This window comes from Dasypus novemcinctus, chromosome 4, assembly GCF_030445035.2.
Source record: "Dasypus novemcinctus isolate mDasNov1 chromosome 4, mDasNov1.1.hap2, whole genome shotgun sequence".
NCBI classification, from domain to species: Eukaryota; Metazoa; Chordata; class Mammalia; order Cingulata; family Dasypodidae; genus Dasypus; species Dasypus novemcinctus.
This window is the reverse complement of record NC_080676.1, coordinates 160,955,112-160,979,764: the sequence shown is the minus strand read 5'-3', so window position 1 is coordinate 160,979,764 and position 24,653 is coordinate 160,955,112. Positions and strand designations below refer to the sequence as shown.

Genomic DNA, 24,653 nt, shown 5'->3' with positions numbered 1-24,653 from the left:
GGTGGGAGGAAGGCTAGAGGGCGGGGCAACCCAGTGGGCTCAGAGGTTGCGGAGGGTCCCAGCAACGAGGCCTGGGGACAGGTGTTGCCAGATGGAGATTCTGGTGCCTCAACCTGAGCGATTTCAGTAGAGGGCAGAGAGGGGAGAACAGGAGCTGAGGATGGGCGAGACCAGGTCCAGAGAAGGGGGAAGGTCTAGGAAGTGGTCCTTGAACAGCAAGTGAGAGTGGTTTGTGCAATGTGGGAACTGTCTGGGAGGAGAGAGTTGATGGCAGGAGCAGTGGCCGTGAGGAGGGGTGGGGAGGCAGGGACGGCAGGCGGGCAAGGCCAGCCTTCCAGGGGACCTGTGCAGGCCCCACGTTGTCCATGGAAGGAGGGCGAGTCCCATGTGGTGGATATCGGCCAAGAGCCGATCATTCGTTCTGTGAAGACGGCCCCTCTTCTGCCCATCTCCAGGCTCCCACTTTCCACACATGCACACAGTCCTGCCCTTCCCCTTTGCCCCCTGCCCCAGCTTCCATCTTATTTGCGAGATGGGCAGGAGTGCAGCTGGCAAGGACACCGGGTGGCTCAAGCTTCTCCGTTCTCCCTGCAGTGCCACACGTCACAGGTTGTGACAAATACATGTGCAGAAGTCAAAGAAAACACATCTGGTTCAACCACTTTATTTCCATGTAAGTGACCCTTGGAAAGATTGAGAATTTATTCAATACCCATAAATAAGTTATCATCAGAAACTTCAAAGTTACAGCTTAACAACTGACAATGTCTGATTGCTTAAAATTAAATGATAGCTTTAGTCAAAATATCCCTGAGAGAAAAAAATTCAACAGGATGCCCAGGACTTACTCTTCTCGACAGGACCACTCACGCCTCCCGCTCAGGCAGCCTTGGCCCCAGAGGCACTGCAGCCCCTCCCGCCCCTTCCTCTCCCTGAAACCCAAGGGAGGCGATAGATACTCATCCCCTACAAAGATAAACATATCAAGTGTGCCCAATACAGTTTTCTAAACACACGAAACCAAAGACTGAAAATGTTTTCCAAACATAAAATAATTACAGAAAATATCAACGTGAAAAAAGACTGTCCAATTTAGACCTTATATTGTCCTCTTTTCAGAAAGAGGACATGTCCATCACATTTGCCTACAGTTCAGAGCTAACCATAGTGAATTATACCATTACAATCATTTAACTTTCATTAAATATAAATACCATATTAAAAAACACAAATAAATGTTTAACCAATCCTAACATATAAAGAGATGAGTCTAGCAGACCATCAAGTGACATATAAATGTATTTGAATTTGTTTTCTTCTAGGAAAAACAAAATTTGACCACATCATCTCCCCAGTATGCATTAAGCAATTTCCGTTCATGCTGGATTGTTCCTGAATGTCGTATCTGACTAGGTTTGAAACAAGTGAATTCTCTGCCATCTGCTTTTTTCTAACCTAGACTTTAACTAAGTGCAATCTGCTTCTTTGTTAACCTCTGTGTTTGGAGACTAAAGGACTAAACCTGGAGGCTGACCCTGGATTGGTTCCCAGAAGCGTATTCAGGGCAGGGGCTCAGGACGTGGCAGCCCAGCAGCAGCCCCCAAGGCCAGGGCATGGAAATGCCGCACTGGACACTGAACTCTGAATCAGGTGCTGATTTTTTATCCAGCGATGGAGGCAGTAGAACAGATAATGCCAACAATATGACACACACACAGAAACATATTTGGCTATGGAATGAATTTTTCTGAGTGTATTTTAAAGTGATTATGTCTGATAAGCAGGGAATCCATTTTTTAAAATTTGATTAAAAGCCAATTTTCTGTTTGTCATTATTCTCATCCACAGGCACTGGGATGCGTTCCAGCTTTTTGTGGCTCTTTGCCCATGATGGGTGGACAGCTTCACCCCTCAGCTTTGGGCTGATCCATGAGCAGGGCCTATCCTGGTGGCCAAGCTTCAGAAGCAGGAAAATGGAGAGAAGTCCGTGTTCCTTTGTTCCCAGTAGGCACAAGCTGCCACCCTTCCCTTCACATGCCACCATGGGAGTGAACACGTATTTCATGTCTCGGAGGCATCGCTGAGAGTTTATTTCACACACAGTAGCTATGGTAAATCTGACTAAATCAGATTCAATCTATTACAGAGCCATAGAACCTCAGCTTGGAAGGCTGTGAGGTCCCCACAGCCTGGCCTTCTTTATTTCTTTCTGCCTGTGAATGAGGGCTCAGTGGTACAGATGACTCTAAATATTGTTAAACTCACAATTCTTGCTTGTAAAAAATACATGTTGATACTAAACATCACTCAGTATGCTGTCAGATCCATTTCACTTTATTTCACTTTTTCTAAATGTTCTGCCTGAACATTTGAGTCCAGGGAAACCTGAGTGGTGGTCCTGCGGAACATTCCGGCATGTCATGTCTGCGGCGTCTCTACCATACTGCACAGCAGGCAGCCTATGATTGTGTCACAAGTGTGATGATTGTGCAAAGGTGAGAGCAAGTGAGGACTCTCCACTGCACACTCCCACCTCAGCAGTCAGGAGATGGGCCCAGGTGAGCAAATGGCCTGCTCGTTTGCTGCCCTCCACAGGCCCTTACGTGGGTGGTTTAGGTGGTTCAGAAACCGGGGGCGGCTGAGTGTGGTGCTTCTCTCTGGGGCCTTGGATCCATCACACTCACGCTAACGGAAGCGGGAGTCTGGAGCTCTAAAGCCATGCTCTTTGGAGAGACAGCTTGTTTGGCAAGGGCTTTTGGGAAGGAGGGATGGAAAAGTGGGGGAGCTGGGGGAGTTGATGTTCTGAAGCCAAATATCTGTGCCGGCTGTCAGGGGGTGACGCAAATGACCTCGCGGCAGGGCAGGTGGGACAGGACATGTCGGGGACCCAGCTACGAGGTGGCTCTTGGGAACGTCACAGATGATGGTCAAGCCCCAAGAGGTCATAGAACACAGGGGAGGTCAGACTGAGGGGCTCAGCAAGTGCAGGGGACAGAGGAAAAGGGAGATGACAACACCCTGGGCAGGACCAGCCCGTGCTTGTAAGGAGGTGCTCATTGTTAGGTGCGTCAGGGGTGCTGTGGACGGAGTCGTGTCCCCGGTCATCCAACGGCTGACCCCAGGCTGTGGGTGAGAACCCGCGTGCGGACACGATGCTTGAAGATGCTGTCAGCTACGGTGACGCCAACTGAACCAGGTGGGCCTTCATCCAGATGACGAGTCCTCGGAAGCACAGGGAGTGTGGACAGTCAAGAGGAGGAGACAGCGAGAGTGACGGCCAAGTGACGGAGGCAGGTGAGCGACGGAAGGCCAGCAAGCAACCCCGGAACCCGACAGGTTCAGAGAAAGCACGAGCCCACCGAAACCTCGATTTTGGACTTTGGGCCTCCCAACCTGTGAGACAACAAAAGCCTCTTGTAGAAGTCCACCTGTGAGTGCTATTTGTTACAGCAGCCCTGGCAAACCAGGACAGGAGGCCTCCAGGAGGGAGTCATATTTGAACACCAAGGGCCAAATCTCCGCCAGGGATGAGCCGCCCTTCCCAGTCCTGCTGCTGTTAATTGTGCAGGTCACTGGCTCCCTATGAGCCTCAGTTTTCCCAGCTCATCACTGGACTTGGATTATATGCCGTGAAGGGCTGCTGAGAGGACTCACTGAGCAAGCATGGGAACGGTTTATGATGCACATCCACACAGAAGGCACTGAACAAACATTTCTTCACTCCACTGACGGGGATGAGGCCCCTGATAACCTCCAGAGCCTGTGCATTTACTCAACTAAAGCTCTGTTTGCAAAATCCTCAGACCTTAACATCACCTTGGCCCTCAAAAAAAGCACTGGGCTTCCTTTTCCAAGGGATGCTTCCAGATCAAAGGGTGGGTGGCTGACGGGAAAGTGCTAAGGCTTGTTCCTAATCCTGGATATGCCACTAAGGAGTGGCTTAACTAAGTCCCTCAAGTTTCCTGGGCCTCAGTTTTCTTATTTGTAAACAAAGGCGATAACCACCATAATCTCTGAGGCAACTTCCAGGCCCAGTATTCTTTTACATGCTCAGACTTTTGCACATTCTGAACTAACAGAGTCTACAACATTGTGCTGTGTGACTGAGAAGGTGGCTGTGGCTGCAGGATCTCCTCCAGGAAAGAGTTTCAGAAGGAACAAAGGTACGGGAGGTATTGGAGTGAAATTGGTATCAAAATAAATGAGACTGTTACAGACTTAGGATGAAGCTTAATTAACTATGTAAATGGGATTGTACATTAATAAAAGATCACTTTAGAATGACTGCTAAATTTCCTGGAAACTAGAAAGAGACTATTCAGATTTGTTAACTCAAGTTAAAAGCCTAAGGCAGAATTTTAATAAATAATTTATTCTTAAAACCAAAGTACTCATCTGGGTAATCCTTTTTTTCTATTATTTTGGAAGCAAAAATAACCACACTCGAGGGCATCAAAAAGGTCACATGGAACTCAGTTACCTTTCAGTTTTCCATTTCAGAGCTGAGTGCCAGCCTCTGGGATAACTGGAGAAGGGCTGGGACTCCGCGGGTTTGGAGTCTTGGGTCAAACCTCTTGAACAGCACGTGACTCACGCACAGTGGGACCCAAGCTAAGCCTGTGTACTGAGGTCACCGCAAAGCCTAGAAAAGAGCCAGTGGCGCTGGCCGCTGGGCACATCGGCTGCCCTGCTCTGTGCTTTGCTCTCCTGCTGCCTGCAGGGAGCTGCATCCACACTTGCTCATCCAGGGACCAGGAGGCAGAAGCCAGGGGAGAAGACGCCATGCCCTCCCCACACATTGGGGTGCCCAGGGCAAGTCACTCAGACCCCCTGGGTCTCTGAGTTTCCTAACCAGATTTACTTTGCAAAAGTACTCTGGATATAGAGTGGAGAACAGATGGGAAGGTGGTTCCACTGGACCTGAGCCCAGTTAGGAGGACTGGCTGTGAGTCCAGTTGACCCAAGATGGTGGCCAGAACAGAGGTTCCAAGGGTGGAGGAGGAAGAAGAGGCCAAATCCAAGGTTTTGGCAATGATGGGGCATGGGCAGGTGTAGGATGGGGCAGTGGGAAGTGGCAAGGACTCCTGGCAGCAGAACTGAAGGAGATGATGGTGATCATTCCTGAGGCTGGGACGCTGGGACAAAACAGGTCTGCAGGAGGCAGGTACGCTGCATTTCGTGCACCTCTGGGGAAGCTGGAGAGGACAGTGGGGCTGCTATTAATCTGGAACTCAAAGAGACGCGACCTGAGCAAGTCTCTGCTGACTGGCCTTTTCTGTCTTATCTTTTTGTTTGGGGTGTTATGTGGCTAAAATGACAGGTTTTAAGATGAGTAGGTAGTAAGTGTATTTAGTAAGATAAAACATGTACAAGGAAAGCGGACTTGGCCCAACAGATAGGGCGTCCGTCTACCACATGGGAGGTCTGCGGTTCGAATCCCGGGCCTACTTGACCCGTGTACCGCTGGCCCATGTGCAGTGCTGATACGCACAAGGAGTGCTGAGGCACGCAAGGAGTGCCGCGCCACGCAGGGGTGTCCCCCACGTAGAGGAGCCCCATGTGCAAGGAGGGTGCCTGGAAGGAGAGCCACCCAGCGTGAAAGAAAGTGCAGACTGCCCAGGAATGGCGCAGCACACACGGAGAGTGGACACAACAAGATGACACAACAAAAAGAAACACAGATTCCCATGACCGCTGATAAGGATAGAAGCGATCACAGAACACACAGCGAATGGACAGAGAGCAGACAACTGGGGGCAGGGGGGCAGGGAATAAATAAAAAATAAATATTAAAAAAGAAAAAGAAAAAGAAAGCAATAGCAGAGGACCTGAGGCCAGCAAGTATTTGGAACTGCCCTTGTAGAGCTGAACAGAGAGGGCAGTGGGGGAGTGGTAGGGGGAGGGGAGGCCGGGGATTGTTTCCTTGTAGGATGGAAGATCGCAGCATGTTGGGGTGCTGAGGGCAGTGGTCCAGTGGAGAGAAGGGAGGGTGGGGAGACCACGCAGCACAGGCACGCCCCTGGGGCAGCAGGAGGGCTGGGGGTGCGGTGGAAAGAGGGGAACCTGGCCTTCTCACCCCAGATGGCTGGCGGCAGAGCACTGGGCTCATGGGCACGGGTGCTGGGCGCGTGTGGCAAGGGAGCTGAGGAAGTGCCTGTAATGCAGTCTGGGCACCCGTGCACCCGGCAGCACGAGGGAGGGCCAGCTGACAGGCAGGGCCCCGGGGACAGGATGACAAGCCCATGGCGGCACCTGTTACCTGGGCTTCAATGCCCACTTCCGCCACTTTTCAGCTGTGTGACCTTGCCTAGTCGTTCCACCCACTCCTTGCCTCAGTTTCCGCATCTATAAACCAAGGGCCTTGTAGGTACCACCCAGAGGGTTGCTGGAGCATTTAAAGGAGCTGACACATGGGAAGCCCCTTCCTTAGTACCTTGAGAGTAGCGTTCCCATTCTAAATCCTTTCTCCCTTGAGGCCTGGAGGTAAAAGAAGGCAGCAGCGACACACAGGCCTGGCTGCTCTCCAGTCCCATCTTGAGTCTAACCATGGGCATCACCAGAACAGCCTGGCTTTGTCTCGTGATTCGTGCTCTGACACCATCTCTCACCCTCAGATACAGGCAGGACGTGGGAGAGGGGCCCAGCTGAGCTGGAGCACGGACTCCGCTAGACGCTCGCTGCGACATCGGGGCAAGCCCCCGGCCTCTCTGAGCTCTAGTTTTCTCCTACATGAAAGCGGGAGGTTGGACCAAACGAGCTCCGAGGTCTCTTCAGGTTTCTACAGTCATGCAATGATTTGTCCCTAAAGAAAACAATTCATTGTATAAACAGACGAAAAAAAAAGTGTTCACAGAAAACCCTAAGAGCTCAGGGAGTGCACAGGTGGGGCCCACACCTGAACTCGCGTGACCCAGGGCAGGGCCTGCAGGTGGATGCTGAGCAGAGGCCATAGCAAGGCACACGGGGGCAGGCACTGGGCCACCCCCGCCCCACCTCGCCCACCAGGGAGGTCCGCTCAGCCCGGAGCCAGCCCTGATGCAGACAAACTCCTTCACCCTAAACGCCAACAGCTCAGGGCAGAGGCCACCATGCAAGGGCCCGGCTCCTGGGAAATGTGGGCTTCAAACACACGAGCTCAGTCCCTGACTTTCCGACCTGAGGAGGAGGCTTTGCCGAAGAGGACCCAGCAGTGCTGCGAGCGGACCGCAGGAGGAAACACCTCTGCTACGGGCAGCTCAACGCAGACCCACGAAGAGCGACGCAAAACGGAATTCTGCGTTCCACAGTTTACCCTTGTCACGACGACTCTGCAGTAAATGTCCTTGCCAAGGTGCAGGGGGAGTTTGGTCCAACCGTTAAAAGTTAAGCAGCCATGGGAGGCCTCACTTTAAGTGCTTAGTCATGTCTGGTAAAGTGAAAAACAGCAATAACAAAATCCATCACTATTTTGATCAGGAGCAAGATGACTTTGCATGTCGTGCAGGGGTGGCTGAGTGGCAAAGGCCCTGGCAAACAACCGCCTCGTATTCACACAGCCCTACGCAACAGGCTCACACTGGCCCCCAGAGAGGACACAATTAAGGTAATTCTGAACCACAAAGCGCAGTTGTTCTTGGCCATCTGAGACCTCTGAGAAGACGAACTGATGTCACACTAGGAAGCGGACACAGGATAACCCCTGGCCTGGGTCCCATTCGGGACACTGTGCCCCAGGAGCTCTTGGATAGCCCCATGACTTAAGTCCAATGGAATGTTCAGGGAACTCCAAGGATCCTGTGTAGACTATGCCTTGCGTCCAATGGCGCTCGCTGTGCCCTGAGAGAGTTAACGGGCCTGGAGGGCTGTCCCCAGGGATCGAGGACAAAGGACTTCTGGAGCCACAGACCCTGAGCCCCACAGACAGGTCTCAGATGCTGTGCTCGCTGGGGAAGCCAACAGAGCCGTGAAGCAGTCTGCACACCACCAGGGCCCACAAAATGTGCCCTCTGTCTGGGGCGGGCGTTTCCTGCGAGGTGAGCTGTGGTTGCTGCAGCGCTACCTTCTGGGATGGGCTGTGTGGTCTGCCGTGAGCCCGGCCAATCCATCCTGGTGGGTGAAGGGAGCTGGGCCCAGTTCTTCCACCCCAGGCTGAGGACGAGAAGGTCCAACGAGTGGGAGGTAAGTGGGAAGGCATCTTAGGAGGAGGCTGAGGAAGCTGAGGGAACTTCTCCCCTAGCTTCAACCATCAGCACCTCCCAAGGGGAGCAGCACAGAGTCGGCAGGGAGGCTGGGACTGGCTCCTGCATTCCACGGGAGCTTGACGGTCACCACCACTCCAGCCTTTGTTGAGCGTGAGCCTGGGGACAAGGAACAGTTCCTCTAAGAACCACTGTTTCCTCATCTGTAACACGGGGTGAGAACGCCCTCACTGTATATGCACAAGGGGAGGATGTGGGTGCAGATGAAACCCTTAGAGAGTGGTGCAGGTACTGGAGGACGGTCTCTCTTACTGCTTGGGACACCAAGTGGGGGTGACCCAGTGAAGCTTGTATTTGGACCATGATGGGTCCCCACCTTGCTCTCCTTCTCCCTCTCCCTTCCCTCCTCCCCGCCCTGCCCCAATGACTCTCAGTGCTGCCACCCAAAGATCTTTCACCAGCTATCACTGTGGGTTGTCTGAAGCGCACTGGGGTGTGCTACTGAGCACCCCTCAGACCGCTGGGCATTCTTCTTCCAGGGTCCCCTCCAGAGCCTGCCAATAGGTCAGCAGTGCTGGGGGCTTGATATAGTGGCAGGCCACGATTCTCTTAAAGCGGCATGGGGAAAACCGTAACCCTTCCGGGAAAAATGTCCGCTCCGAGTGGAGCTCCTCCAGTTTGATTTTCAGCTTTTCAAGGCAGAGCCCCACAAATACATCTTCTAACTTAATGAACGGGACACTCTCAGACACATTATACACCTGACTTGCCACATCACTAGAAAACACATAGCCAGTGCCAGAACAAAATGGCAGGTACTTGTCCCACGGATACTCGTATTTGCTGACAAACCACTTGTTGAACTTTTTCCTAATGGGAAACTCATTCATCTTCAAGAAGCCAGTGAAAAACCGTGTGGTTTTGTTTTTCTTTAGGAGTAGTTCGGTCAGATAGTAGATGTTGATGAACATGTCTGAATCCGTTTTCATCACAAAGGACGCCTGAGGACAAAAGTAGTGGACCCACTCCATGCCCATCATGGTCTTCAGAGTCAGGTTGACATACACGTCCACAAAGTCCTTCTGGATTATGTCGCGATGCCGCTGGCTCTCCTCGGCCACCACTCTCATTTCGTCCTCATTGTCCGAGGCTCCCAGGAGAAAGAATGTCTTTATTCGTTTACCTTTCACAACGTTTTCTCGTCCCCAAGTCCTCCGGATGGCTGACCGAGCCACCACCTGTTTGGGGGATGAAGTCACCAGCAGAACAAGGAAGGGAGGGCTGTGCCTGCAGTCTATGCTTGGAAGCTGAAGGAAGTTCCCGTTATCCTTCTTGAAAATAAAGGGTTCTTCTTTGAAAGAACTCAGTGTGTACATGCTAAAACACAAGCAGAGTGCCCCCAGAGCCAGAAGAAAAATATAGATGCATCTCAACCTCGAATGAACCATCTAAAAAACAAAATCAAAGGATTAGACCCCAAAAGGATGAGGGGTATGTTGAGCTTTTCTTTGGGGCTGAGATGGGGGAAGAAACTCAAGTTTCATGAACCATGTTTCAGATACTCTGGAACCCCCTTGCACACAGATTTGGAGTTCTTTGGTTAAAGAGTCAAGCATAGGGTATGCCCTAGGCTGGAGAGGATCCCCCAAAATTCGTGCCTGTGCAGAACCTGTGTAAGTGACCTCATTCGGAGAAAGGGTCTTTGCAGATGTAACTAGTTAAGTTTAAATGAGGTCATCCTGGATTAGGGAGGGCCCTAAATCCAATGGCCAGTGTCATTAGCAGAAGAAAAAATAAAAGTCGGACACACACAGGAGAGAAGACCATGTAAAGGTCAAAGCAGAGACTGGGGTGATGCATCAAGAGCCAAAGGATACCAAGGATTGGTGGCCAACACAGTAGCAGGAGAGTCATGGAACAGATCCTTCCTCAAGCTGCCAGAAGGAATCAACCCTAGCGATACCTTGAATTCAGACTTCATGTTTTAAGCCACCCACTTTGTGGTACTCTGTTACAGCCACCACAGGAGACAGTAGATTTCCATTGTTTCTTGATTTATGGTATAACATAAATCAAGGGTTTCATCATTGGTTTTGGCTCTGCCTCCAGCCAGCCCTTAACCTACTGAGGCCTCAGATTCCAAATCCATACGTGAAGGAACCCACCACAAATGAGGTCTTTCTAGCCCTAGTCTTCAGTGGCTCCATGATGGAATCCAGGCAGAGAACCTGCAAAGTTGGAAACCATCCTACATCTAAAGGTATCAACCACTTCCGTTTTTTCCCTTCACCATTTGATTGCTCACAGAATGAAGTAAGGTAAGTCTCCTGGTTTGCATTAGTACCTTGGAATTCCATTGTTGCTAGCAGTTGACATTTTTTATTTTTTCAGGTCATTTATTTATTTTTTTTAGGAGGTACCAGAGTTTGACCCTGGAACCTTTTACATGCAAAGCAGGTGCTCAATCACTGAGCAACATCCACTCTGCCCAGGTTATTTTTTAAGATTTCTTATCTGACTCTTTCATCCTTTGCCCACCCGTTCTCAGCAATTCAGGATTGTCTCTATGCCAACCTACGATCATTAAAAAAAGACATAACTTGCTTTTTGCTGGGTGAACCTCTGGTTTGAAAGCTAAGCCACTAGGTTTCTGCAAAGAGGAAATTCATTTTGAAGACTTGTCAGTGTATCATGTTTGACAGCACCAGGATCTGGACTGATCCTTCTGTTTACTCAGGAACCACTAGAAGGAAAAAGAAAAACAGGAGTGTCATTCAAATCACTCAGCCCTCACTGGTGAGTTTCACAGTTTGCTGGGTTCATCCTGATCAATAACTTTCTCTATGTAACACAGTGTGTAGCTAATGCTTAACGATTTTAGCATAAGGAAGAAATTCATCAGTTCTTGGCTCAGCTTCAGGGCTGGGCTGGCTGTGGGAAACCTGGCACAGCTGTCCTACTTACCTCCCAAAGTCAGGGTGGACAGGACCCCTGACCCCAGGCTACAGGGCTCAGAGACAAAGGGATCAGAAGTCCAAGCCATCATGGCTGGAGAGCCAAAGGGAGAGTCTGGAAGGTTAAGTTCAAGGGGACCACCTGGATCTACAGGGTAAGATCTGGATTTGGGGGGCCAGCAGAGAGGGTAGCCAGGGCAGATGCTCACAGCCAGGAAAGATCTCCAGGGCCCAGGGCTCTCGCTGTTGAGAGAACTGCCCAGTGGGCCCTGTGGTTCTCAAGCTGGTCCTTGCAGGGCAGGTGTGATGAGTAACTGGAAGCAGAGGGATGGGAATTCCAGGCTAAGGCGACTGCTGGAACAGCCCAAGGGTCTCGAACTTCAGTAGGTGTAAGAATCACCTGGGAAGCTTACCAGAGATGCAAAGGTTCCATCCCATGAAAATTCTGATGAAGTGGAGGAGAAAGCCTCCTGCCCTGGAAGGCTACAGTGTGGACACAAGTGAGAAGAAGGCACTAAGCAGTCCAGTGCCCTTCCAAGGAATCAAGAAGGAGCAGCGTACAGTGAACTTCTCCACAACTGTCCAGACCCACGCTGGGCTGAGGCTCTCAGCTCCCACTGGTGTTCGGCTCCCTGCCCACTGGTGAACGGCTGAGCGACCGTGTCTGAAGCAGAGGGAGCAGCGCAGCAACTGGACAGAGTCCCTGTATCTTCTGAGCAGTTTGACGATGATGCTTCTAGGGTGACTAATGTTGCTAAGATGGCAAAGGGATGCTTCTGGAAGCATGTGGAAGAAGTACCAGAGCGGGAAGGACACCACCTGAAGAAGAGAGCAGGAGTAAGGCCCTCCAGAATAAGTCCCAGAGGAGTGGAGAAGGGGTGGGCTGAGGGGCTGCAGGCACAGAACAACCACACTGTGCAATTACACTTGCACCTCGATGATTTCTCCAAGTTGGCTGGCGCCTGGAATATTAAACGTTTTATGTGACAGTTGAGGATGTCCACCTAATCTTTTAAATTGACCCCTGATAAATGACAAATGAATCATGACAATTTAGAGGGGAAAGAGTGGTATTTTCAGTACATGATGCTGAGTCAATATGGTATACATATTGGGGTGGGGGGAAGCCCCTGACCTCTACCTCACACTATACACATAAAATAAATCCAGATGGGTTACATATATAAGGAAATGTGAAAAGTACAATAAAGCTTGTGAAGAAAAACTTTCTGAACTTCAGCTAGGCAATTATTTTTTAAACAGAACACATAAAGCATACCATAAAAGAAAAGACTGCCAAGTGGAACTTCAACAGATTTTGTACATCAAATATGTACAAAAGCAGTTCAGGCTGGGAGAATATAGTCCACATATGTATGTCTGACAAAGGATTATTATACACAATATACTAAGAATTTCTACTAATCAATGAGCAAAAGAACAAACTTTACTCCCCTCCCTTAATTTTTAAAAGAGGTAAACAGATATTTCACAAAAGAAGATATTTAAATGGCCAAAACACAAGAAAGGTCTCAACACCACAAGTCATTTGGTGAAATTATATAAAATCTCAATGAATATCACTACCACCCACAAGAGGACTAAAATTACAAGGATAGGCAAGACAAGTGGGCCAAAGCCACAAAGCCACTGGAACTCTCTCCTAGTATAGGTGGATCTGTAAACTGGAACGCTTTGGAAACTGTATCTACTTTGGCAGTGTCTAGTAAAGCTAAATACACACCTGATGACCCAGTGATCCACTCCTGGGCACATGCCCAACAGAAATGGCTGCTTATGTCCACCAAGATGCACAGTCAAGGCCGTTCATGATGGCATTGCTTCTAATAGCCAAGGACTGTTGGATCAGTCCAGGTCCCATTTGGAGAAGGAAACCACCCACTAATTTGAACAGGGAGTCTAATACAAAGAATTTATATGAACTAACAGGAGATTTGAGTAATGAGGGATCAAATGTAAGCACTAAAGAGAACTCTAAAGAATGGAGGAGCAGCAGATATCCCGAGCAGCCACTGCCACTACGGCTGAGATTGAGCACCCACAGAAGAGCCCCTGGCCACAGGGCTGGAATCCAGATGTCAGTGGAGAATATGTGGCCATGGTCACTCAAAAGCTAAGAAGTAGCTCCAAAATGTATTCATCAAATGCAAATGAATGTGCCACACTGATGAAAGAGGTTGTTGATGTGGGAGGAGTGGGGTGGTGGGAACCTCTTTATTTTTTAATGCAATATTTTGTGTAACTATGCATCTTTAAAAAAAAAAAAGACAGAAAAAAGGAAAAAAAAAAGAGCAAAGAAATCACCCTGGTAGCAGTCACCATGGGGGAACTTATAGAACTCTGCTCTTTACTGTGCCAGCGAAAGCTGTTCACAGGAGGTGGCTAATCAATGCACACTGCTATAAAACCACCCAGTGGGTGGACCAGGGAAGCTGCAGCCCCTGGGTGCTGCTGGCACCCTTCAGGAGCCTGCCAATCAAGCACCCCTGAGCCCAGAAGCAAAGCAGCTGTCCTCCTGCAACAACTCTCCAGCGCCCTCTACTGACACAGCTTCAGGGCCAGCTGGAAGAAGAAAAACATTTAAAGGGCCAGATGATCCTCTGTCACAGAGGGGTCTGAAAGAAGGATGAATTTGAAGGTGAGAGCCAACACATCAACACCTGGGACAACTGTAAACAGGAGTTGTCCACAAACAGCAGAATGGATAGAAGAATTGCTACAGAGCAATAGGAAAAGATAAGCAGTTGTTATACAGAACAGCATGAATTAAAATCACAGACATGCTGAGAGAAATAAGGCAGACATCAATGACTCCAGTCATATTAAGTTCAGATTCTGGCAAATTTATCAGTGGTAGAATAGTGGTTGCCTTTGACTGGGGGAGGGGCACAAAGGACCTAACAGAGAGCAGGATTTATTCTATCTCTTAATCCTGGTGGTAGTTACACAAGTCCTGTGCCTTTTGTTTACCTTCTTAAGCCATGAATATAATAGCAGTAGTAGATTCAATTCTGCTTACAAGCAACTTTACCTGCGATTTTGAATATTTTGAAAGGAAAAATGTTTTTTTTCCTTCTCATAAACATTCCCAATTAGATTTTTATTTCTGTTTGGAGAAAACCCTACAGGCAGGGACAGTTATCAAAGAGTAGACAAATGGTTCAATTAAAGGCCTGCAAACAGCTGGGGAAGGGGCTCTGTCCACTGGCTGTGCCCTCCCCTCCCCAGGTATTTCTGCCGGCCCCACCTCTCGAGCACTGCCTTCCTTCTGGAGCAATTACAGCTGCACAGGGTCACAGTGACGAGAGACTACCTGGCCAAGCTTCCCAGAAACCAAATGAGCTTAGTTAGCACTTACCTGGTAAGCTCGAAAGGAAAGAAAATGCAAATCAATCACCTCCTTCAGTCTCTCATTGTTTCTCACTTTAAGACATAAACTCAGTTCAGAGGCTCAGGAATTGATGGAGAAAGCAAGAAACGTGAGAAAGAGAAATTTCACAGAACGAGTTCTCCGTGAGTCGTTCTGAGCGGGTGGCTGAGATGGGGGCTCGGCTAAGACTGTCAAGGGGAGCGCGAGCAAAACCAAGACCCAGGTGTCAGGAAGTCCCCCCCAAACATTTGGGTCCCTCAGTGGAATCTGCCTCCAGCTTCTCTCACTCCAAACCTGGCAGGAAGCACCAAACTTTTACTAAAGATAACACTGGCAGGAAATCCACAGGATTTAGCTGTGAAATGATTCACAGTTAAATATGACACTTTTTAAGAGCTCATTACAATTTTTAAATATTGACAAGCTGGTGAGAGAGTCCTACCTTTCCCTTTAAAGACGCCTCTTCACTTTCCATTTAAAGTCCTTCCAAGCTTTTCACAGATGCCTTCCCCTGAGGGACGGTTATTACAGAACAGGCTGGGACCTGTGAAAGGAACTCTAAACTGACCTGAGTTTAAAACGGCGGCCGGTAAAGGAGGGCAGGAGGTGGATGCCCCGCACTGACACAATCAGACTTCAGGAAGGTGCAGCAAGAGAACAAGACTTAGGCAAGCGGACTTGGCCCAGTGGTTAGGGCGTCCGTCTACCACATGCGAGGTCCGCGGTTCAAACCCCGGGCCTCCTCGACCCGTGTGCAGCTGGCCCATGCGCAGTGCTGATGCGCACAAGGAGTGCCCTGCCACGCAGGGGTGTCCCCCGCATAGCGGAGCCCCACACGCAAGGAGTGCGCCCCGTAAGGAGAGCCGCCCAGCGCGAAAGAAAATGCAGCCTGCCCAGGAATGGCGCCGCACACACGGAGAGCAGACACAGCAAGATGACGCAACGAAAAGAAACACAGATTGCCAGTGCCACTGATAAGGATAGAGGCAGACACAGAAGGACACACAGCCAATGGACACAGAGAGCAGACAGCTGGGGGGGGGGGAGGGAGAAAAATAAATAAATCAATCTTTAAAAAAAAAAAAGAACAAGCCTTACAGGAAGTAGGAGGAGGAAAACAGGCCTAAGTTCTGACCAGTTAGTTTCAGACAAGTTTCCTTCTGCCTCAGTGTTCTAATAAGCTGCAGAAAGGGAACTGGGAGGACAAACAACATTCCTCCCACCAAAGTTTTTGAAACATAAGTTTCCAACTTTGGAACACCTGCTTTAATCTGGTGAGGCTCAATCTGTAAATTGTTACACTGTTAATAAAGCTTTCTCTTTTCTATCTGCAGCAGCAGTTTTTTTGACAATTTTAGTGTCATAGGTGGGATCCGAAGACACTTTCCTTCGGTCTCTGAAGTCTCTGCCAGACCCAGGACCTGGTGTCCACAGAGGTTTCAGGCTCTCAGGTTCCTCCAGCCTCTTTGAAAGCTGAAGGTAAGTTCTCTTGGATCCAAGCTCCACTTCCTTGCGTTGCAGCTCTCGGCTTTATCTTCACAGCTCATAACTTGAGTTTAGTGTTAATTACCTTTGTTTACTATCCTGGTCATGGGTGCCAGTGGTTCAAAAAATGCCCATGAATTACCTTCAGGGACTCTGGCCCCCTCCATGTTCAAATACAGTGGCACACGGTCATGTTTGCTTTGGGACCAATGGCTGGATGCCATTCCTAAGGCATTTCCTGCAAGATTTTGGTTTGCTCGGGAAACAAATAAGTTTCCTTACCTCTTCAGAAGCTGCTATTAAGAATGGAAAGCATGCCTATCAGAAACTCTTCAGCTGCCCAGTGCTACACGAGTTACCTAAATTAAAGCTCACACCCCTGAAACTCTCAATTCAGATGAAAGCGAGGGTAATGACTTTGCTGATGGGGCAGCTAAGGTGGTAGCTGAAACTGTCTCACAAAAATCAGTGGAGCTTTGTACACTGGATCAAGCCCCACCTTGCAAACAGAATTACCTAATGAAATATCAAGAACTGGGAACTCTCAAAGACAAGAGTCTATGGAAGGAATCTAACTGGAAATTAGACCCTAAGCAAAACAACCCATTATAAACACATTCAATAATTATCAACATTCTGAGTACTTCATTCATTCACACCTTAGAACAGCCAAAATGATAGAAATAATGGAAAAATACTGATGGGAATGCTTTCCCAGTACCACTCACTATGTCTATACTTCTTGTCAAACATGTCAACAGTACCACCCAGGAAAGCCATTATTGTTTCTCAAGGGATATTTTCCTTGACCTTGCTAACCTGGCAAATGGACTTTACCTAGTTGCCCCCTTCTCATGGATATAAATACACATGCTGGTAATGAACTGTGTTTTCTCTCACTGGCTAGAAGCCTTCCCTTATAGACAAGCTATTGCCTCTTTTGCAGCCAAGAAAATATTCCATCCTGGAGCACCCCCACCGAACTTGAGAGCAATCAAGCCATTCATTATACAGGACAAAAAAATTAAAGAAATATGTAGAGTCTTTCCTGTATATCAAAGGCTTCACTGCCCAACCCACACCCAAATGTGCAGCCTAGTGGAAAGTTCCAACCAGATAATCAAACAAGGTTAGTGACTCTCTAGAATTTCCCTGGCCTAAAGTATTTCCCTAAGTTCTGCTCATTCTTTGCTCAACCCACTTTGGAAAGCATAAACTTATACCCCATGAAATTGTTATGGGAAGACTTTTACTACTTTCTCATGAGTTATTTACAGACCCTAATCCACCAAGACCTAGTTAAGCTTGTGAGGCGATAATGAACTAAACTTGAGCTTATGCTTTGCAACTGCAAGAAGCCTTTATAAGAGAAAATTACCTGACTCTAGCAGACCGTAAAAATCAGCAACCTGGATGGTTTGTGCACTGGAAAAGACATCAAAAAAAATCTCCGGAACCACAATGGAAAGTACTTTATCGGGTGCTCCTCAACAACCAATATGCTGTTAAACTTGCTGCGGTAGGCCCTAGGATACAGCTATGTCAACTTAAACAAACCTCTCGTAACTACTGGAGAGTTACTGAAACTAGTGACCTCAAGCTCAGCCTAAAAAGAGTTTCAGTAAAGTAGGTGACAACTTATGTAGGAAACTTTCCCAAAGAACGATGGGTCAAGAAACACGCATTTTTCTCCCTTTCCTTTCTCCTGCCCTGTACTTCCTGGTCCCTTGCCATTCACCACCCCATTTTACAGCCATACATCTCACTGCCAACCTGTGCAATCTGTCAGAACACTGTGCCTGTGCTACTCTAGACTCCACAGAAGGGCCCCAGTTAGACATTCAAACTTGGAGACATAAAAGGCATATTTTGCGTAGACCAAGTATGGGACAAAAAGGATGGGCACGCTGTCGATAAATATCAAAAAGGGTCACTGCATTGGACTTACTTTACTCTTAAAGGAAAGAGGGACCCCACAGCACAAACTGTCCAGACTGAAATGAATTTCTCTTTTTGCATAAATAATGATAATAGCATGGACCTTATTTAGGTGCTATACTAGCCAATATCTATAATCAGACCATTTGGGTCAAGAGAAATAGGCAAATGGTATCCTCTCTACAAGGACAGAAAAATCAAACAGGACTCCGATGAGGATGTACCTGACACACTATTCTGAGCTAAATGAAACAGCCTCTTCTACCTTAGGAAACTTTTCAGGGCATTGGAATGCCAATGTCATCCTTGTCTATAACTCTGACATCATACTACCTAGCTGGAATATTACCAGGTTTTGCTTGGACAGATGTCCCGAACAGCACTGCTCTCATGTATAACTGTTGCCACAGCCTAGTATATCAATTACCCCACAATGTCCATTGTTCACTCTCCACTAGACCCCATCAATTTACAGACTCTGCCTGTAAAGATGCAAACTCCTCCACATCTGGAGGTCTAGAGAGACACGAACAAAACTGCTGGGTTATAGGAGGCACGTGAGCACTCAGCCCGGACAGCACAGGCGAGTCCTCCCCATGTGGGAAGAACACACCGAGGGTGGGACTTGCACAGTAACAGCCTTAAGCCCTGACCTAGAGAGGAGGGACCACTTAGAAACAACAAATGCAGACAACCTGGGATCTTTCATTTATCAACTCAAAAACCATTTTAGCCCTAAGAGGGACACTATAGAATAAAACCCATTAATTGAGCAGCCTGGTAGGGCTGGGACTTTCTGAGAAGTATATTTTGGTTTCATGGAATTCCCCAACTCGAAAAAGCCAAAAACTATTGAGGGCACCTGTACTGACACCATCAAGGCGTTAGATAACCCACAACTCAGGGTGGAGAGCCTGGCCAAGTTTGTCCTACAAACCACAGGGCACTCAGCACCTGCACAGCTCAGCAAGGAAGGGCATGCGCCTTCTTAGGGGAGCAACGCTGCGTTTATGTCGGTCAGTCTGGCAAAACTGAACAGAACACCAAGGTATCCAAGAAGAGATGCAGATGCTCAAGGACTAGGGATGGCCAGGGCTCAGGGGTTATATCCTGGCTGAATCTTGGATCCTGGGGACCTGGGATTGGGGCCTATTCCAAACACTGTCAATCGTTTTCCTCTTTATAATCAGAACAGTGTCTTGAACTCATTGTTTTATTTCCAGGATAATGGCTATGCTTCAACAATCGCTCACTTCCAAAATCATGCTGCTAAACTGGGCTTTCGACTTGAAGGCTGCGCTTATGACCCCCACAGGACAACACCTGGGATAACTGCCTGCACTTCCCGAAAATGCTGTTGCCTCCAGGTAATATTCCTCACTTGTCCTTCAGAAACCTTCCCCTGACCAACCAGATCTTGGTGGAATCCATTTTCCTCGATTGGCCACAGTTCTGTCACATATTCCATCCTCCGTAAGACATGACACTGCACCTTTCCAGTCACATGGATGCCTAGAAAACCCTCCAGCCCCGTGGAACAGCACAGAATCAGTGTTCATCAGCAATGCTGTCTCCTGATGAGCTTTATGAAGAGGAGGAAAAGTGAAAGGAACTCTAACTTGACCTTCAGTCCCGGGGTTATAGAATGGCTCTTTGCTGGCTGACGCAGTCAGACATCAGGAACAAGCAGCTCAGAGAAGGAGACATATAGGAAATGGGACAAGAAAAAGAGGCCTAAGTGTGACCAGCCAGTTTCAGAGAAGTGTCTTTGTCTGATTAGGTCATCTAGGACATTTATAAATGATGATTGATGCAAAGCTAGGAGGTGGAGAGGAAAGCAGGTACAAACAAATGGCAGTCAATATATTTCCCAGAAGAAAGCCCATGAAAATAGAGCACTGTACTGGGTCTGTTAAGACTTGGGGGACTTTCAGGAAAATGGTGACGGAGTAGCTAGGCAGAAACCCACCCTCTCACAAAAAAAAACGGAGATACAACAGGACCTATCCAAAGGAGATGCTTTGGATATATATATAGAACGGGCAGGTGCTCTGCATCATCCAGGAGGGCACTGGAAAGTTAAAGAAGCCAAATGAAAACCATGTGTTTCTCACACCTGTGGCTGGAAGGGCATATACACCCTCTTAGGGCAAGAAGTCTCAGTGCCCCTGACCCGCTGCTGACAAGGGACTGGGATGGGGCATTCCCTGGGAGGAAGAGGGGTCTGGCACAGGGTGGAAAGTGGTTTGTTTGTAGTTAGTTTGGCCAGCTGAGCCCCCTTTGAATCTCAGAAGGGACCCCAATTCAAGGGCAAGAGGACAGGGGGGATTACGTCACGCAGGCTGTCAAACCCAGACTATGGGAGAGACAGCAGTGAGATTAGAGAGGGGGCAGGGACCGATGCCTAATCAGCAGGGCTCTAGAAAGCTGTTAGCTAGAACAATGAACCCCTAATCACTTAATGGCCTTTTAATGGCTGGTTTAACTGAGAAACTATTGGACAATAAAGTCATGAAACTAAAACTGCAAAGAAAATAAAACACAATTCAGCTAGTAACTTCATGTTAAAGTTTAGTCAGCCTGTCTCCCAAGTCTAAAACTGCCCTGGAAATGCAAAGGAATAAAATTCTTTTTTTTAAATCTGTGCTTAATTTTGTGTTCAACTTTGAAATCTATTTAACTTTGTCAGTTTGCTTGTACCTAGAAAATCAAATTAGAGTTCACCTGTTACAAGTTGGATGATGGTAAAAGGTAACTTGAAAATAAAGCTCTGAATGCCAGTACTGTCTTGCTGGTAAATTAAATGCATAACTCACGAGTGAAATTTATTTGGTTGCTGGAAAAGGTGGAAAAACTGCAAAGAGTTGTTACTAATAAAATATTTTAATTGTATAATTAATAAATAAAGATACCCAAATTAATTTTAAGTAAAACTTTCTAAAAACTAAAAGTTAAAATATTGTATAAGTACCGTTATGTCTATAAAAAATTATAACTAAAATTATTACAGCAGAGTAAATGTAGCCTAGATTTCAGCTATTGTAACAATAATCTTAATCTAATTTACCTTTGTTTATGGTTACTTCAAGTTTATCTAGTGCTTACTATAATAATAGCAATTATAACTTAAACTTATCTTTAATTATAGTTATTTTTTAACTAATTTCACCTACTCCTAGACTTCAACTATTGTGATGATAATTATAAACTGAGTTTGTCTTTGACTGCAAGTCTAAAACAAAAAAATTGTATCATAGCATTGGAAACATTTTCGTTATAAGCCTTTAATTAAAAAAGCCACAAAGCAGGGAAACCGCAAACCCCTAGTGTGGAAAAGCCAGCAAAAGAAAAGACTTCAGGGAAATCTTTCTTTGGTTTGTAAAATACCAGGTTAATAAGTTAACATTATATGTATTAGATCTTTAAAATAATAAAAACCTGTAAGTTCATGTTTAATAAAATTGAGTTTAAAAAATATGTAAATCTACCCTCTCCTAAATGCATAAAGCAAAATCCATTGGTTGCCAATTACAATTTAAGGTAAATTAACCCGTCTATGTACTATGTAATTATATTTAAGTATAAAACTTTGTGAGAGCATCTTCCAAATTAAAGCATTTAAATGGCTAGTTCTAAAAGGCCATTATTAATTAAAAATCTAAATTAGTATTAATGGAAAATAACTTCATAACAATAAGACCTGTCTGAAAGTCACCTAAATGTGCATATTCAAGTGGCAGCAGCAAGAAGTTACCTTGATTTCATTGAGAATCTTCAGTTTTCATTTTAAAAATAAAAAGTTATTTTTCCCTCTACTGCTAAAATAAAATACCTGTGTAATTAACATCGTCATGGTAGAAGTGTAAAAGTCAAAAGCAAAGTACTGAAAGTGTTAATATATAACACATTGCATTAAAAGTGTTTAAAAGATGTATAAAAATCAAGAGATAAACTTAACATTGTCAAAATCTCTTGTGCATTCAAACCAGGTGTCCAATACGTACAGGGTGCTTCTCCATGTGAGTTATTGGCTAGTTTAGTCACTGACCCCTAAAACAATAAAAGTATCTACTACATTTCTGGTCATGCTCCTGAAGTAGATGCAAACTACTTTGCAGTTTTGAGTTCCTGCAGCAGCCAGCAGTGGCTAAGTACAACCAAATGTACAATAGATATCATCTCCAAACTGGCACTGTTTCATACTGACAGAGAGCGCTATGCACCAGGCCAGTGCATAATGAGATAGAATTAGTCATCAAAAACCTCCCAACTAAGAAGAACCCAGGCCCAGACAGCTTCACAGGTGAATTCTACCAAACATTCTGGAAAGAACTAACACAAATCCTACTTAAACTCTTCCAAAAAATAGCAGTAGAGGGAACATTGCCTAACTTGTTCTACGATGCCAACATCACCCTAATACCAAAGTCAAACAAACATGCCGCAAGAGGGGAAAACTATAGACCAATCTCTCTAATGAAACTAGAAGCTAAAATGCTCAGCAAAATACTTACTAATCATATTCAACAACACATTGAAACAAATAATGCGCCATGACCAAGTGGGCTTCATCCTTGGTATGTGAGGATGGTTCAACATAAGAAAATCCATCGCTGTAATCCACCCATAAGCAGATCAAAAGAAAAAGATCACATGCTCATTTCTATAGATGCAGAAAAAGCATTAAAAAAAATACAGCACCCTTTCCTGATAAAAGCATTGAAAACATAGGAATAAAAGGAAACATCCTCAACATCATAAAGAGTATATAAAAAAAAAAGAGAGAGAAAAAAGAGGATCTGAGAAAGATCAGGATGGACTGCTAACAGATGGGAAGACCGACTTCAGAGGGATGAATCAAAAATATAAATTTGCGAATTTGATGGTTTGGCCAAAGGTCATCCTAATGTTCTCCAACATCTTGAAATAAATGCATGTGAAATTTTAAAACAGTATGAATTTACCTGTCTCTAAAAATCACATAATATTAAAACATAGCATTTGGTACTGAATATTTGGACATTTTAATTTGCAAAGGATTAAGAGGGAGTACCAAAATAAAAGCATAAACACAGTCTGTTAATCCCTTTTGGTTAACTTCAAAATCAGAGATGCTTTCTTCATGTATGATATTTTTCTGTGAAGTGCCACAAGTCTCTTGATGCCACTGGAAAGAGAAATACTAAAGAGAGAATGCTGGATTTCCATCTAGTTTATGAATGTGCCAGGTAGTGGAGGTACACTTAAAGAAATATAACCAAAAAAGACAGTGACCTCTGGATAAGCATATAGTGAATGGAAATTGTACCAAATATTAGTAAGACAGTATTTTCTGAGTGTTGGGACTTTGTTTTTGTGATTTATGTCCTAATTTTCTGTATTTTACAAAATGTCTGTAACAAATGTGTATTCATTTCATAGTAAAATAAGTACCCTTATTTATAAAAGAAAATAAATGTATTTAAGAAGAAAAAAAAAAAGTATATATGAAAAACCCACAGCTAACAACATATTCAATGGTGAAATCCTGAAAGTTTTCCCTCTAAGATTGGGAATAAAACAAGGATGCCCACTTTCACCACTCTTATTTAACATTGTGTTAGAAGTACTTGCTCAAGCACTTAGGCAAGAAAAAGGTATAAAAGTCATCCAAATTGGAAAGGAAAAAGTAAAAATTTCACAGTTTGCAGATAACATGATCCTACACATAGAAAGCCCTGAGAAATCTACAACAAAACTCCTAGAGATTATAAATGAGTTCAGTAAAGTTGTAAGTTATAAGATTAACATGCAAAAATCAGTAGCATTTCTGTATACCAATGATGAACAATCTGAGGAGGAAATCAAGAAAAAATCCCATTTATAATTGCAACTAAAAGAATCAAAATACCTAGGAATAAATTAATTAAATGAATTAAATGCAGAAAACTGTAAAACACTGTTAAAAGAAATCAAGAAGATTTAAATAAATGGAAGAATATTCCCTGTTCACGGAAAGAAAACTAAACATCATTAAAATATCTATCCTACCCAAACTGATTTACAGATTTACAATAATCCCAATAAAAATTACGACAGCATTTTTTACTGAATTGGAAAAGCTAACTATGAAATTTATTTGGAAGGACAAGGAGCCCCAAATAGCCAAAGACATATTGGAAAAAAAAAAGAAATCAGAAGAATCACACTCCCTGATTTTAAAACATACTGCAGGGCAATAGTGGTCAAAACTGCATGGTATTGGCACAAGGATAGACATACTGACCAATGGAACTGAACTGCGAGTTCTGATATAGATTCTCACATATAGTCACCTGACACTCAACAAGGCCACCAAGCCCATTCTACTGGGAGAGAATGGTCTCTTCAACTAATGGTGCTTGGAGAAATGGATATTCATATCCAAAAGAATGAGAGAGGAATGCCACCTCACACCTTACACAAAAATTAACTCAAAATGGATCAAAGATATAACAGCCAAGACCATAAAGCTTCTAGAAGATAATGTAGGGAAGCATCTACAGGATCTTGTATTAGGAAATAGTTTCATAAACTTTACACTCAAAACACGAGCAATGAAAGAAAAAATAGATAATGGGACCTCCTCCAAATTAAAAACTTTTGTGCCTCAAAGAAGTTTGTGAAGAAAGTGAAAAGGCAGCCTATGCAATGGTAGAAAATATTTGGTAACCAAATATTTATATATGC

At 45.7% G+C, this 24,653-nt stretch overlaps 1 protein-coding gene across 6 annotated transcripts in view; it reads right to left on the bottom strand.

Moving 5' to 3' along the window:
* Positions 1-648: 648 nt before the first annotated feature.
* The window catches only part of LOC101445349 (beta-1,3-galactosyltransferase 5), a 50,544-nt gene continuing 26,539 nt past the window's right edge, over positions 649-24,653 (bottom strand). For 2 of the 6 annotated variants that reach the window (XM_071214976.1, XM_071214977.1), the window contains 3 exons: positions 11,545-11,950; positions 10,782-10,920; positions 649-9,625 (listed from right to left, as the gene is read on the bottom strand). In XM_071214976.1, coding sequence (XP_071071077.1) covers positions 8,690-9,625 — 936 coding nt within the window. In that variant the 5' untranslated portion in view covers positions 10,782-10,920; positions 11,545-11,950 and the 3' untranslated portion in view covers positions 649-8,689. The other 4 variants (XM_058296259.2, XM_071214975.1, XM_058296256.2 and 1 more) reach the window with 3 other exon arrangements.